This window comes from Cyprinus carpio, chromosome A13 (genome assembly GCF_018340385.1).
Source record: "Cyprinus carpio isolate SPL01 chromosome A13, ASM1834038v1, whole genome shotgun sequence".
Taxonomy (NCBI): Eukaryota; Metazoa; Chordata; class Actinopteri; order Cypriniformes; family Cyprinidae; genus Cyprinus; species Cyprinus carpio.
In genome coordinates this window covers 16392900-16409179 of record NC_056584.1, presented here as the reverse complement: position 1 = coordinate 16409179, position 16280 = coordinate 16392900, and the positions used below count along the sequence as shown (strand labels likewise).

At 36.9% G+C, this 16280-nt stretch overlaps 1 protein-coding gene across 2 annotated transcripts; it reads right to left on the bottom strand.

The window, feature by feature from the left end:
• Nucleotides 1-926: 926 nt before the first annotated feature.
• On the bottom strand, nucleotides 927-13909 carry LOC109111263 (metal transporter CNNM2-like). 2 transcript variants are annotated; one of them, XM_042768989.1, is made up of 8 exons: nucleotides 12253-13908; nucleotides 6419-6562; nucleotides 5582-5719; nucleotides 5309-5478; nucleotides 4996-5089; nucleotides 4535-4597; nucleotides 3598-3776; nucleotides 927-2236 (listed from the first exon to the last, which is right to left on the bottom strand). In XM_042768989.1, the coding sequence occupies exons 1-8, from the start codon at nucleotides 13703-13705 to the stop codon at nucleotides 2039-2041; spliced, it is 2439 nt and encodes an 812-aa protein (XP_042624923.1). In that variant the 5' UTR covers nucleotides 13706-13908; the 3' UTR covers nucleotides 927-2038. The 2 variants fall into 2 exon arrangements, with proteins under 2 accessions (XP_042624923.1, XP_042624924.1); XM_042768990.1 differs by lacking the exon at nucleotides 4535-4597 and having other exon boundaries at nucleotides 12253-13909.
• Nucleotides 13910-16280: the final 2371 nt, after the last annotated feature.

Sequence of the window (16280 nt, the reverse complement as noted above, 5' to 3'; positions counted from 1 at the left end):
TTTATGACTGTACAGTATCTCTATACACATTCAAGATTGAAAATAGCAGCAGTGTATGACAGACTCAAACCGCATGTTAGAGCACCACATTTTTTAAGACATTTTCTCTTATCTAAGGCAGGCGATCCAACATGAAAACACTGATCTGATCTGTAGGACATCACCAAATACTTTAAGTGAAATATACGGGCGTTCCTTTTTAACACGCTGTGAAAAAACTGGAATAAGCGGTCAATGTAACAGAAAACAGGAATGCTGACCGTAGCCTTTTATTAGTGTTCAACAATCACTTTTTTCACATCTCAAGCCCCTTAACTGTAGTTATGTTAATCTAACAGACTTATTTTACCTCTCATTTTCATATTAAATTCTGCTAGTTTACTTTCGGGATGTTTTCTCCCACCTGTGAGCACATTAATTGGTCATGATTGTCCCTGCTGTTGCACTATTGCACTGAGAGGTTGCTACATAAACACTTGAGACGTGAATGTCCTGATATCCAGCGGCTTTACGCTTCAGTCAGGACAACAGTCAGCGGATAAAAACATCAGCCAGAGATTCATTCCCCTTTGTATCAAGAGCATTAATGTAATCTTGTCATGGTAACTACAATATACATTAATGCTGAAATATTTTCCTTTTTTTATCTGTTATAAATTCAATAAATCAAGTACCTCTTTTACAATCCCATGACATAGAGTCATACATGAATAGCTTTTCGAAAAATAATAAGAGAGCAATAGTGAAATCTGAAGATGAGATATAAGTTACAGTGTAAGTTCCTTGAAGCGGCACTGTGTAGACCGATCGCTGTTTGACATCAAAGTACCGCAAGAGTGATTAGAAGGCAGACAGCTCCATGTGCTTTTAAATTTATTTCCCAAAACTACCAAATAAAAAAACTATCATTCAAAACAACACCTCATCAACCAGAACACGTCTAGTGTCTTTGAGGTCCTAAATCCAGCTAGCAACTATCCGAAGAAAAGTAGTTGTGACATACAAAATGTTTCTTTAAAAATTAAGAGTTACGTGATAACAACAAAAGCTGAAAATCAAAAACATATTGTTAATAAAGAGTGGTCCGACGTACATAAAAATGCAACCAGCCATGAGACGTATACTCTATTCACCTTAAAATAGGTGACGCTGTACCTCAGCACAATCAGGATTGACATTAAAAAAAATCTCTTACTCTCTCTATATATACAGATGAAAAAGGCCTTCATATGTAAACACATTTGATTTTTTTGTACTGCAAACACTGTACATAAGCCCATCTGTGAGTGACGTGGATAACCTGGGCAGAAGAAATCGCTAAAATCGTTGTCAGTGATATTTGGCACAGTCCAGACAAATTCCGTTTTGTCTGCTTATGCGTAACAAATTCTCTTGAAGGACACCCAGTTATGCGGCCTGTTTTATCCTGTCTATGCCAACTGTCTTTGGTCGTGAGGCCTCTTCTGATAGGCAGAGATGTATCCTGGCTTTTCTCGAAGGGCTTGGGTGTTATTGATCTCTGTCGAGTGTTTACAAGCCTCCCAGTTGCTGATATGTCACCTGTGGCTGCATCTGCTCGGGCTTCCTGGGTCGAATGGAAGATTTTGGAGAGCTCCGTGTCACCCGGGCCCTCGGGGACCTCCTTTGTTGACAGTAACCGAGAGCTGTCTAAAGGCACCGTTATTTCTTTGTCCTTCTGGTATTGTGTCTGGTCGAGGTGTGGTGTGGGTCGTCACCTTGCTCCTTCGAAGTGAAAATGTGCATTTCAAGTGTGTCCGTCCTCGATCGAATGAGCGAGCGAGAATTATGTCGTGGTCCCTGACTGATCCGCTGCCTACAAAAGGTGTTAAGGTCATTAGTGCATGCATTGTGGGATAGGCGGCCCTTCACATTGAAGTCTTTGCGTATGTTCCCCTTTGAAATTGACCATGATGAGAGGTGAAGCTGCCCAGAGTACGAGAAGGCCTCTCGCTCATTACTTGAGAGGCTAACGGAGCTGTTTGCTCTCTTTTGCCATATCTCTCTACGCTGAGGATGGTTAAATAGCCCCGTCGTTGTGGCCGGTGTGGTTGGGTTTGTGTGTGATGGTGGTCAAAAGAGTGGCCGACTCATCCAGTGGTCCATCCTGATGCTCTGTGAAGGTCAACTCGATCTTGGTGAACTCACTGTCTGTGGACTGGGGCGTCTTGTCCATGCGAGACGCCATCAGGGCGTTCTGATATTGCTGGCGGGTCACCTGACAGAGGGAGAACAAGAATTGATAAGACATAATTAAACTGGTCTTTTCTGGACGTAATGTGGTACTGCTAATATCTGGAATTAATCACATGTGGTTGTATTTTTTATATCATTTTTAAGTTGCTTTGAAAAGAAGCATTATGGAAATTCACACAGATTTTCAGAAATATATTTTTAGAGCAAAATGGATTTCAAATGCAATAAATTATAGAACAACTAAATTATGTCCATAAATTGATCCAAGGAAATTTGAGCTTTTTTTTTTTTTTAATTGGCTGTGTAAATTGACATGTTAAAGGAAAATATAAAATATGTGTAACATAATTATTTTTAACACATCCACCAAATTTAATTGTTACAGTTTCAATCAGATTTCTAAAGACAAAAATTGAATTATTTGATGCTATTGACAGTTCTAGTTTTTAAGAGTAGGAAATAGTGAAATCTGTTTCGAGGTTCTTGTGACATATGTTCTGAAATCTTTCAGTGGTGAGTTTCTCCTCAATGCTTTCATCTTGCTCAAGATGTACAACTCCTTTAGATGGACATTCATTGTGAAAATTTGTATATAAATGAATAAATTAAGTCTTCAGATTTATATAACATTATTTAATATTTTTTTATAACATCAGATTCTTAGATTTATATTGACAGACTATAATGCTCTAAAAAAAAAGAAACACTATAGAGATTCCCAAACCTTCCTGTCAGACAAACCTATCTGACCTCAAATATTTACATGAAGTACACCATGAGATTTTAAGTTAATATTTCAATAATTTAATAACATGTCCATTAATGGTCACAAGACATGCAATATTTTATCTTGTTTAGTGTTTATTTTGATTGTTTTATTTATAATGTATTTATTTTAATTTAAATATTTATGATTTAATTAATTAATAGCTTTTCATCAACTTACAAACCCCTGCAGTTCCCTCTCTGGAATCCCTGCTCTAGTGCAATGACAAAATAAATGTCCATTATTCAATTTTGGAAATGTATCATATTACACTAAACATTTTTATCACATAGTATAAATGAGACTTTATACAGGAAAATATAACTGTCTTAAGATTTCAGTAAGAAAGATCATGGCATGTGGGAGTCAAAAAGTTTGAAATTCTCTGCACTAAATTATAAAAGTACAAATGCATTAACACAGAAGCTGCATGACGCCCCTGGCTTTGGATTCAAGCTTCTGCTTAATGTGAAAATTTAATATGATTTTCAGTTATAACATGACTCTGGTCAGACAGGAATTTACGACTCAAACTGCAGCTGAGTCTCATTCCTTGCATTTCAAATAAACCAGTTTGGGTTCAGAAGTGCAATATAAATTCTCAGCAGCATTCAGACCTTGATGTAGAGCAGGTCAGATGCAGCTCTCACGGAGTAGTCTGGCACGTAGACCTGCAGGAAGGAGTTGAGCTGGTTGTTGCTGCTGCCCAGTGTGGGAGTGACCACCTCTATCCGGTCACTCCTGTTCAGGGAGTCCGAGTGGTTGAGTCCGAATGGTCGTGGAGGTGACTTATTTTCTGTATAGCAAATAAAGGGTGACATGCAGGTCAGTGGTCAGCTGCTGGTGTTGCTGTGATGTAAACAAACGAAACAAAAGATTCTTGTCTGATGTTCCATTCATTTTTCCATTCATTTTGGATGCCCCGTCTCCCCTCATGACCCAAACTGTGGAATTCTTTTGTGTGTTTAGACAAACAAGTTAAGCTTCATTTATTTACAATCCAAATTTGTGATGTAGCAGCCATTTAATGTGACTTAGATGTTCCTCTACTAGAAATCTAGTGAGGATTTGCTTACATAGCCAAATAATTCACATTAATAAGGGTAAACAACCATTAGCCAATGACTTCTAGAAATCATTTGGTACTACTTTTGTTTAGCTGATGAAACAATGGAAACAATCCATTCCCTTTTTACATGTTTCCACTTTGCCAGAAAGTGACATAATTAAGATTGGAACATCTGCTTAGTAACTCACACGTAATGCAAGGTGAAGAGTTTTTAATCAAAATAAGATTAGGTTCTCCACTTCTTAAAGAAACAGTTCAAAGGGTGTCTGTGGGGAAGCAGTCCAACAGTCATTACACTGGAATGTATATAATCCCAGGGTCAGATGTCAAACCTTGTCAATTTTGTTCAAAATTACAATACACAACCAATTGCCTTCATATGAAAATGAGTTGTTTCATAATTCATAATTCAAATCTTCAGATTCTAACGTAAAACAGAGGATTCAGAGGAAGGAGTGAAAGGTGAGAAGAAACGAGTGCAGTACCTGGAGATCCTGCCAGTGATTCTGCCCTGCTCACCACAAACGTTCGAGACAAGGAGAGAGGAACTGGAGAGCAAAAGGAATTGAGGAAAAAATAAAGACAGAAGAAGCGAAAGATAAAAGGAAATCATAGGGGAGAAAATATGATTTACACAGAATTCCATCAAGAATCAAAAGAGTAATCATTTGCATAGTGTGCGTTTACATAATGTGATTGATTAAAGAGAGTCAGAAGCATGTATAATAAATCTGAGAGCAAACAACATCATGCATGATTTGGTAGAAAGAGTTGTATAAAATGAAGAAATCAACCATATGAAACAATGTCAAAACTTAGGAGATGAGACTCTTTCTTTCATGACCAAAAATCATTCATTTTATAAAATCATTATATGATCAGTCATTTTAATCAAAATCCTGACATTTAGGGGTGTGCAAGAAGTGAGATAATCTATCATTCAGACCTGGTGAGGAGGTTAAAGCCAGCACTCCGTAATAAGAGAAGGCACCAGCTTCAAACTTCATCCCCTCCTTTCCAGCCTCAACCTCCACCTTACCCTGCAGGACGACAAAGATATACGAGAAAGCCGTTAAATTAAATTTGTTCAAAATGAGCAAGCCTTTGCTACAGGAGTGCACCTATAAAATGCTGTCTAAGTAAGCAGCTCTCTAGGATTTGGAACAAAGCTTCAAGATTTCAGTTCTGTGAAGGCAATGACTTTCATGCTCATAGCTGAAGCTCTGCAAAGTTTGTGACCTCTCAATCAGAACTCGTACCTGCAGGATGAGGATGAAGTAGTCCACAGGCTTGTTGCGGTGAAAGAGGTAGTGCTCTGACATTTTCTTGTTCTTGTCATCATATTTGAGCTCCTGGATGACGTTAGGATGTTTCAGCAAGCGCAGGAGGATTTTCTCTGACATCTGAGCTGTACTAAAGGACTCCACCTCTGGGGGGAGAAGGAAAAAAAAGAATGAGTTTAAGAATGTTTTACAAATTATTAATTTAAAAAACCACAGAGACACATGTAGTTACATGCTGGACATCAGTACCAGTTGCCAGGAAACGCAGTGCGGCCAGAAGAAGCTGCGGTGATATTTTCACCCTCAACTCATTATCTGTGGGTTTGAAAGCGGAGAAGTCCTGTTTCCTCTCTCTGTGAGCTATCTTCTTTTTTGTCTTGTTGTCAGCTGCATTAGGGAATAACAGAATGATATGGTGTCACTTACATTGTGTTAAAGAAAGGAATTTTTTTTCTAAAATCTAGTTTAAAATACTTGTGCCAAGTTCTCAGATAAGTAGTCTTTGTATTAAGTTTGATTTATATGGTTTTGAAAAATGTATGTTCCTAATTTAATGAATCTAAATAAACCGTGATGTGATATAACCATCAAGTAAAAAGTTAATTACCTTGAATACATGTGAGGGTACACTTATCTTAAAATTATATAAAAAAAAAAAATAATAATTATAATATAATATATATATATATATATATATATATATATATATATATATATATATATATATATATATATATATATATATATATAGATTCAATCTAAAGTATTTGTAATACAATTATCATGAATTATTCATGAATAAATATTAGGTGATACAATTCTGATATTTATAGGGATTGCTGACATCTTTATGCCCCCCCTTAAAAATACATATCAAAATGCATTTTTAATTTTTTATTATTTAAAATGTTGCTCATCATATATGACGTGAATTCAATATGTATGAACTATGTATTTTGGAATAAATGAATGAGCGTTAAGTCCATCACCCATAGGTTGAATAAACAGAATAAAATAAAAGAATAAATAAACTCATAGGTTTGGATAATAGCATCTGCAAGATTTACAAATGTAAATGTTACTCACTGTACAAGTCTGTCTCATCTAGAATCTCAGATTTGATAATTTCCTCAATGACGTCCTCTAGCGTGACGATGCCCAGAACCTCATAGAACGGGTCTCCCTCTCCTTCGTTATTCACTCTTTGGACAATGGCCAGATGGGATTTACCTGCCAGGGCAAAAACCAAATACAGTTACACTATGAGGTATCTATGAGGTATCTCCAGAGATCATTTTGAACATGGTGGTCCCCCTGTACCCTCAACAACCATAAATGCAATAAACCCCACAGAATCACAGTTCTGTTGGTTTATGATTCAAATATGCCATGCATGCTTACTAAAAACTATGAGGGAGTTATTATTTGACAGTTCAAACATAAGGTTCTTTGAATCAGTCAGACAACGATCCATCGCGTTTTCTTAGCAAATCTCTCATGGTTCCACATCTGTTTCCCCAGGACCTCCTTGATAGACTGCTTAAAAAATTACTGCCCAGCACTGTCAGCCAGAACTTTAAAGAAAATTATTTTCCTGTTTCTCAGCTAGTGATCATTTAACAGGAATTTTCCGGAGCCAGAGCTAATATTAGATCTGAAATGAAGTTTCCATTCTACTTGAGCGATGCTCTCACCGGCATGGCAGTGTAGCAATCCATTATGAAGGGTGTCCGTATAAAACTTTTCCATAAATACCAGCAGCAAAAAAGAGAAGCGGTTTCTTTAAAAAACTACTGGGCGGCAGAGAGACCCGGGTTAATGACTGACCGATCTTTCTTTACCCTGTGCTTGGTTGAAGGTACGTCAGGCCTGTTTCATGCCTGTTGGAATCAGTAAACACCAATACTGGCCTGAGGAAATATAGGTTTGTTTCCATTTAAAACCAGCAGGACTTTAAAACATTGAGAAAATAAGATTATTTTGTAAATAAAAAACTGCTTAACAGCCCCTCTTTGTTACAGTCTAGGCCACCCACATCTCTCACCCCTGGTCTATCTTATCTTAAGAGAGATTAAACGGTCACTCCTCAACACATGAACCAAATAAGACACAATAAATGATCTTTCATTGGTTCAGTCCTGTTACAGCCAAACCGAGAACACAAGTAGGTCTTATATCCAAATAATCTAGAGAAGAAGAGCCATTGTTTTGAGTTTCCAAGAAATTCCCACACAGTGTCACAGAGGCTTTAACAGCAAATAACAAAAAGTATTTGACGGATTAATTTTAACCACTTTGAGAAGATATTTTGAAGTTTATTCAAATAGCATAATGTTCTTTCACCTTTCTAGTTTTTATGAGCTCCACCTAATGCACTTGAGTTCAGAGTTATCTTGCATTTATTTAATCAAAAATATAGTACTAACTTAATATATTTTATACTGTAATTTATTCCAGTGATGGCAACACTGAATTTTCTACAGACATTACTCCAGTCTTCAGTGTCATATGATCCTTCAGAAATCATTCTAATATGCTGATTTGGTGATTTCTTCTTCCTTCTTCTTCTTATTTTTATCATACTTGAAAAGCAGTGTTTTGCTGCTTAATTTTCCTTCTTATAAATTAATAAATAAATAAAACATTATATAAGACTATAGACTATCAAGTTCATCAACTTGATGCATCCTTGCTGAATAAAAGTATTAAATTCTTAGAATAAATAAATAAATAAATTCCACTGACAACAAACTTTTGAATGGTAATGTATACATGTAGTCTATAGTAATAGTGTACAATTCTCTCACACTTCCCAAGGCATAAAAATATGTGACCCTGGACCACAAAACAAGTCATAAGGGTCAATTTTTCGAAATTGAGATTTATACATCATCTGAAAGCTGAATAAATAAGCTTTCAACTGATGTATGGTTTGTTAGGATAGGACAATATTTGGCCGATACACAACTATTTGAAAATCTGGAATCTGAGGGTGCAAAAAAATCTAAATATTGAGAAAATCCCCTTTAAAGTTGTCCAAATGAAATTCTTAGCAATGCACGTTTCTAATCAAAAATTAAGTTTTGATATATTTACGGTAGGAAATTTACAAAATATCTTCATGGAACATTATCATTACTTAATATCCTAATGATTTTTGGCATAAAAAAAAAATCAATCATTTTGACCCATACAATGTATTTTGGGCTATTACTACAAATATACCCCAGCGACTTAAGACTGGTTTTGTGGTCCAGGGTCACATATGACCTCTGCCATGTAAGAATAAGACATTTCCTTAAGACATGGCTGTCGATCAAAAAGCATTCATGCTTTCCACAATGGCCTTATATTAAACATTTGGGATCAAGACAAAAAGAGACATTTTGTACGTTCCCACCTTATTTATGGAATGAGGTTTTCCTTAGATATTTTCCATAATGGAATTTCTCTATAAATAGTCGATGGGACTGTGGGTGGCACGTCTGTGATGCTTCACTGGAACATCTTACAAATGTTGCAGGCACTTATCAAGGCTGATGAGTATTTTTTATATAGTGCTTTTTTAAAACAGTAAAATGACTTTAGGTCCCAAGGAAAAGACTTAGTCTATATAACATTTCACCCCAGAAATGGAAATTCACTTTATCTAGGAGACTTTAAGTCCAAAATGCTCATTTAAGACTAAAACTGGTAACAATAAAAACTACTGATGGTCCATTTGAGCAATCATTACAAGCTATAATACCATTAATAGCCTATATGTGCTACATATACAGGATATGTGAAGTTGGTTATCGATTATTTTTAATAATTCATTTTGCTTACTCCAATATTCATTTTCACTTCAGAAATACTTGTAATATGCTAATTTTGTGCTCATGAAAAATACAGAATACAGAAACAATTGTGGGTTTTTTTTCTTTCTTTTTCAGGATTCTTTGATTGAATAGAAATTTCAAAAGAACAGTATTTATTTGAAAACGAAATCTTTTGTAACATTATAAAATGTCTTCACGGTCACATTTGATCAATTTAATACAATTAAGTAATTAATTTCTATTTAAAAAATAATAATAATAAAATCAAATTGATCCCTAACTTGAGTGTATATTATTCATGACATAATATACTTTATAAAATAATATTCATAATATAACATACAATAAATGTATAAATACATTTAGAATTTATATCCACACCATTTCCTCCCTTTTCCTGTATCGCTTTACTGCTCAGCTGTAACTGTAACATCAACGCATAATTCTTTAAAAGAGACTTTATCTGGTTTATAACACGATTTATGTTTAAGTCTGCCAAATGTGCCTTGTTTTGTCAACACAGACATTAATTAACCCTGTGAATTCCTGACCCTGCTTACCGGATTACACATTCCAAGCCCACAACATTTTGAAAGAAAAATCTCTCACTCCTGAAAAGAGTCATTTTCTAAAACTTGAGAAGCCAAGAGTGAAAAAGCCACAATCAAAGCTGTTTACATAACAAGCAACAACCTGAAATCAAGCAATAAAGAACAGTGGAGTATAAAATACAAAAGTCAGAAATAAATAGCCTGGAAATTACAGTACAGACACATAATATCCAAGAGGAACCTCGCATAAGGTTCCATTATAAATAATATAGACCATCAGAGACGAGCAGCTTAATGGTCACTTGCCCTTTGATACATCAGGTGACAATTTGCTTTCGCCATAACAGCATATCACTACTTTTGTGTTGAGTAAACACAGTTTGAAAGCTATGCCGAGTCACAACAAAGACAGGGAGAGGAAGGCTTATGTGGGTGATATGGAGTCCTACACAGGAGATGTGGGGGCTTCTAAGACAGGCTTTGTTGATGGACTCAAGCTCAACACTGTACTACACATACCTCAATTGTTGCCCAAATCTGGTTAAGTCCATTTCCTGTTGAGTCGCAATTTGTGGAATGTTGGGCCGTGTCCTCAACTGGGAGACAGCGTGTTTGAAAATTACCATCTAAGGCAGAATTCTTCAACTCAAACCAGCTCCTACATTGAAATAACTGACTAAACCTACTAAGACAAACTTTAACTAAAACTACGTAATTTACCCATTTAAATACATAAGTTTCTATTTACAACGTGTTTTTGTAGCGTTGAGCAATGTAGCCAATCACAGACAGATCTATAGATACTTGAACACCTCTGATTGGCCATTCCGTTCAAATAAACGCCAGATTTTGTTCCGCACGCTCGCGAATCCTAACACGATGTAAATAAGAGGTTCATTGATGATGAAGGAACTTTGTGAGATTGCGATGAACTGAAGTGACACCTTATAAAGGAAGTGCTATTTGTACACTTTCTAGGCTAAATATAATCCGTTAAGTATTTGAATAAAAGATGTTTTTCATGCTAAGGTCCATATACTGTACAAGCAGCAAAGTTTCGGGAGTGACTGACATATCCCTCATCCCTCACATAGCCTAAATGCGGGATTCATTTTCGAATGGAAGAAAAATATAATTTGTCAAAATAGATGTTCATTAAGCAATGTAAATGCAGACTAATAGATTAATAGAAAAATCTTTGAATTTTCATGTGAAAATATTTCTTAATTGTGGTTGCAATCATTTACAAAAGTAATGACTACTAAATCTTGCAATTCTCTCACTGTACACTGCTATTCTTGTTGTGGTTAAAAGCCAATAGTTTTGTAGCACTGCAGCTGTTATTTTACATAATTCTATGATAGAAACGCAGTACCATCATGATGTTAAACTACTAGGCATGTCAAGATTTCAGACCCCACACACAATATGTGTGATGTTGAATAATAAAATTTGGGTTATATCTACGTATGTTTACTCTGGATATGGCCTTTTTGAGAACTCTACTCCAGAGATCAATGTTACGCTGCAAAAAAATGGATCATGGGTCTTGTAATTTTCATTTTAAAAATTAAGGTGAAAATTAAAAATAGTGTGTATATTTTCTTAAAGGAATTGTGGTTCAGTGTTGTATAGAAAATATTGAGAACTTTTCACTAATAAAACCAAGAGAAATGTTTTCCTCATTTTTTTTTTAAGGAAACCTAAGCAGTTTTGAGGCTTGAATTGAGGAAGTGATTAAACGGAAAAAGTTAAGGAATAAAGGCCACCTGTTTATTTTAAGAGAATTAGTTCAATTTTGCAGTTTTCTTTTGGCGGTGATCGTTAGTTCCCATCATGCTTTGTATATGGCTGAATATATGGAGAGTAAATATTGAAATTAAGTGCTACTTTATGTGTTTTTGAGTAAAGGGAAACATCTATTAATGTTTAATGTTCAGTTATGTTTGACATTTGTATGTCATTACCATTGTGCAGAAGAGATAATCACAGACTACTGAGAATCAACTTAAAATAAATGACCACATTTCACTAAGTATATTAAAATCATTGTGTCATAGATTTTACATGATTTATTCAGGTAGACTCCATTAAAAAAAATAAAAAAATCAAACCTTAAAAACTACTCAAAAATATTCAGTGTAATATTGTTACCATAATTACATAGCTCATACCATTTTTTACAGTGTATGTCTGAGTCAGAGACCCGTTTGCATCACTGACGGTGAAGTTTAAATCACTCTTCTTGAATTGTCCTCATTGAACTCCACAACTCAGGTACCATAAGGGACGCCACAATGGTTTCTGGGCCCCCTGAACAGCATATCGACTCAGTCCCCTTAGTAAAAATCATGTTCCAGGCCCCCTCTACTTCGTACCCCTTGGAATCATTCTAACCTTTCCCCGTTATGGTGCCGTTTTGTAACTTTTACAACAATGACAAAAAAAAAACTTTATCTTTTGTAAAGTCCTCAAGCATCCTTGTATTATTATATAGCTAAATTCCTCAAGGGTAGCTTTAAAAAACAATGCACTGTATACAGCTTACCTTTTTTAAACTCCTCAAGCATGGCATCCAGCTTTGTATCATTGAAGACAAAATGCAGAGGGTGGCTGTAGAACTTGGTGATGGTTTTCAACGGCGTGCAGTCATCTGGATCCACAAAGGCCAAGTCCTTGACAAACAGCAAGTCCACAATATGACATTTTTCACCTGCATACACAGGTATTCTCGTGTAGCCGCTCTCCATGATCTCAGACATGGTGTTGAAGTCAAGGATGGTATCAGCAGCAATCATGAAGCAGTCTCGCAAAGGCGTCATGACATCCTCCACAGTTTTAGTCCTGAGCTCCAGAGCACCCTGGATGATGTTGAGCTCCTCTTTGACCAGGTCATTATACGGATCTGTCACCCTGAGCATCTCCAGAAGCTTCTCTCTGTTGTACACAGTGCCGATCTCCTGCCCCAGCACGTGGTCCAGGAGTTTACTGACGGGATATGATGCAGGGAAAGTGAGGATCATGAAAAATTTAGTCAGGAGTATGGTGTTTGCGCCCACGGCGAGCCCATGCCTGGAGCAGATGGCCTGTGGCACGATTTCTCCAAAAATCACAATTCCTATAGTGGACACCACTACAGCGATCAGCCCTGATCCTGCGATGTCATCGAGCAGGATGGTCAAAGTGGTATTGACCAAAACATTTCCCAGGAGCAAAGAGCACAGAAGGTAGTTTCCTTGGCTTCGGACTGGCTCAATCCTCTTCGCGTAATTCTTCTCCTTCTCAGTCCCGCAGTTTTGGACAATCCGGAGCTCCATGGGATCCAGCGCCATCAGTCCCAGATTCAGCCCGCTGAACATGCCGGACAAACACAACAACATGGCAATAAAAATCACCTGCAGCCAGAAAGGCAGCAGGAACTTCTTCTCCTCCACCACGATCACTTTAGTGTCATGCCCCTCGTGATAAATCCAGGTGTTCTCGGACCACGAGTCCTGCGCGCCAGGTGTGACGGTGGCGATGCACAGGTAATACACTTTACTCTTCTCTGTTTTTCGCAGAGGTTTCACCTCTATTTCAATAATCCCAGATGTCTTTCTGTTTACCTCTACGTTAGGAAGGATGATGATATCGGAGGATCGGATGCCGCAGGGATGCGAGGCAGGTGCGTCTCCGGAGCTCTGGCTCTCCGCAGGTGCGCTGCTGATGCTGTGCTCCGTAAAGGAGAGTTTGGACCACGTCTCGTTGTTGATGTTTTGCCCATAGACCCTTAACCTGACACGAGAGCGCTCGCTGACGCGCAAAATGCCTCTGTCCATGAACGACACCTCGTCGGTGTCCTCGAGCCGGAGGCCAATGATGACAGTCTCTTCTGGCGCATCTTTGCCATCAGTGCTACTGATCAGACAACTGCTGACAATTAAGAATATAACAGTCAATGATCTAGCCCGGTTCAGCGCCGCCATATTAGAAGTGGGCACTGCGGTCCATTGCTCTGCCATGTTGACAAAGGGCAGACTTTAGTCAATGAATGTAGGATGCGACAGTCAGAGGGAACCCTCGTCCGCCTTCATCCTCTCTATAGCAGTCCTGACATCAAGCAACAAGGCAGACATTACTCACCGCGTATCGCTGCCTCTCTGCACCACTATGACACACCAGCACGCTCTGTGTGAACTGCTGTGAGTACAGATGCCTACTGACGGACTTTCATTTTGACCAATCCGGCCGCATATGTAAATTAAGACCGGGCGTATCCAATGACATCGCGCGAACTGTCGGAGGAGAGGCGGTGCCATCGGACTTAACGCGGTAGTGGGTGTATCCAAAGACCAATCAGCGGGTAAACTGAGCGGTACATAAAAGGTGGGAGTGGTCACCGGGGGCCAACGGCATGTCTCCATCAAAACTACTGACCAACACATTGCATTTACGAATTGACATTTCGGGGTTAATTCTTAAAATAGAGAAAAAAACAATATGACGGATTTAGTAGGCTAAATTCTGCACGAGGAAATGTACAATGATATTATGGCACAGAATAAAACTATTCGCTTTCTACTTGCTTGTGAGCGCGTGCGCGTCTGTGCCAGATAAAGAGCTCCTGCCTTCATTCATGCGTTCATTTAGACACTTTACACAAGTCCAGAAAGTTTGTTCTCAATCCCTGCATAGAAACACTAAATTTAATAGCAAACCAAATGATGATTTTAAATTGCCCTTATTTTGCCTTATTTTGTAAATATAACAAACATTATATTTAGATCCTATCTATATAATATATATAATGAGGCATTCTAAATCTCTTATTTTGACTATTTTATATTTAAGTTAAGTAAGCCTATTTTAAAAAATATTAGTTTATTCACTACTGGTCCCTAAACCAGTAAAAATGTAAAAGCTTTTCGATGTAAAATGCAGAGAGAGAGAAAAAGAGCGAGAAAGAGACCGAGAGAGAGAGAGAGAGAGAGAGAGAGAGAGAGAGAGAGAGAGAGAGAGAGAGATTAGTGTGCATCTTTCTTGCTCATTCCTGTTTTGAATAATAATGGAAAACTGTTTGTATTTCTATTAGTTCATATGAGAAGACAGCAGGTGATCAGTATGAATATATATAAAATAATATATAAACATTAGGCATGTATAGTCCTTGCATGATTGCATCCTTGTAGTCACTATAGTTTATGTGGAAATGTATTTGCCTGTTTTGCCTATAGAGGGAGCCAAACCCTTGACAATAATACATATTGGCTACCTGACCATCCTCCTTTTTAAAAATCAATACCACTTGTAGGTTACTGGCATAATCAAACAGGGCAATGTAAAAATGTAAAATGTGCAAGATGTTGCAGATCTGTAGGGCAAAAGACCATTACAACCTTTCTTAGCTCTGTAAATATTTCTAGTTTGATTCATTATAAAATAGATGGACACTTTTTTTTTTTTGCATCCATTCATATTAGAAATTAAATAACATAGATATACAAGCAAAAGGGCATATTCTTAAATGGGGGGTTTTCATTGTGTGAGAAAGCACTCAGTGTTTCTCTGAGCTATTGCTATGTACATTCCACATAATTTATGTGAATGTACATATTTTGTATATATTACATTGTAAGACATTATCCTTTTGAAAAACCTCCTAATAGTAATGATTAACTCAAGACTTGCTTTTACACAAGCTCTTAGCAGATTGCAAGACTTCATTATTATAGACCTTGGGTACTGATAAGTTGGACTGGGGAAGTACAGCATATTCTTTCCAATTCAAGGTCAATCATGTGAAAGTGAATAGGCAGATGTGCATGGTGCAAGACCATTTACCAATCTTAGTTATTTATTATAGCTGTTAATATTGCACAACTAATATTTTTTCTCTGAATTTTCAGTTTATTTTCTTGTATATTGTTCATTATTCTATAAAAAAATCAACATATTATAAATGTGATTGTTACCATACAATGTATAGCAATGTTAAAACCAGCAGACACTAATGCTCATGGTTATATTTTGCCTGTAATGTAAAAAATATATGCACAAGTCTTGCAGACACAAGTCAAACCTTAGTTTAAGTGAATAGTTATGCTCAAGGCCTTGCTGTAGGTCTAGGACATCCATCTGCTTGCCCTTGCAGAGGAGCTGCTGATATTGCATGTGGGATAAACTTTGTCACATATCTCCGTGTTGGACTTTCAACAAAGGACACGTTTCATTCATTTGCTTTAGTTTTCCACAAACATTTAATAAAGCTGCTCCAAGAACTAAAACACAATGTGCAGAAACGATTCTGTGTAACATTTTATACAAATATATTCAAGTAAATCTGGAACAAAAATAACACCATGAAACAATACATAAATAAATTAACAAGAAAATACAATTTGTACAGTTGGTGTACAGTGAATTGGGAAATTTCCACTATACAAGATTTAAAAGTCTAAAAGCAAATGTTCTGACACAAACTTAGGCTTAAAAGATGAGACAAAAACAGAGCATGTTGTTTTGACATTTGACATTGTATCATTTCAAAAAGACAAATATGAATACTAGAAACAATCTCCCACAGAAAAGCCTTCACTT

What these genes read in the sequence shown, in the direction of transcription:
- LOC109111263 (XM_042768989.1), bottom strand. Translation starts at nt 13,705, where the DNA reads ATGGCAGAGCAATGGACCGCAGTGCCCACTTCTAATATGGCGGCGCTG. An exon ending in GCTTGAGGAGTTTAAAAAAG is followed by an intron (nt 6,563 to 12,252) that starts GTAAGCTGTATA and finishes TTGCCCTGGCAG; the next exon opens with GTAAATCCCATCTGGCCATT. An exon ending in ACTTCATCCTCATCCTGCAG is followed by an intron (nt 5,090 to 5,308) that starts GTACGAGTTCTG and finishes GTCGTCCTGCAG; the next exon opens with GGTAAGGTGGAGGTTGAGGC.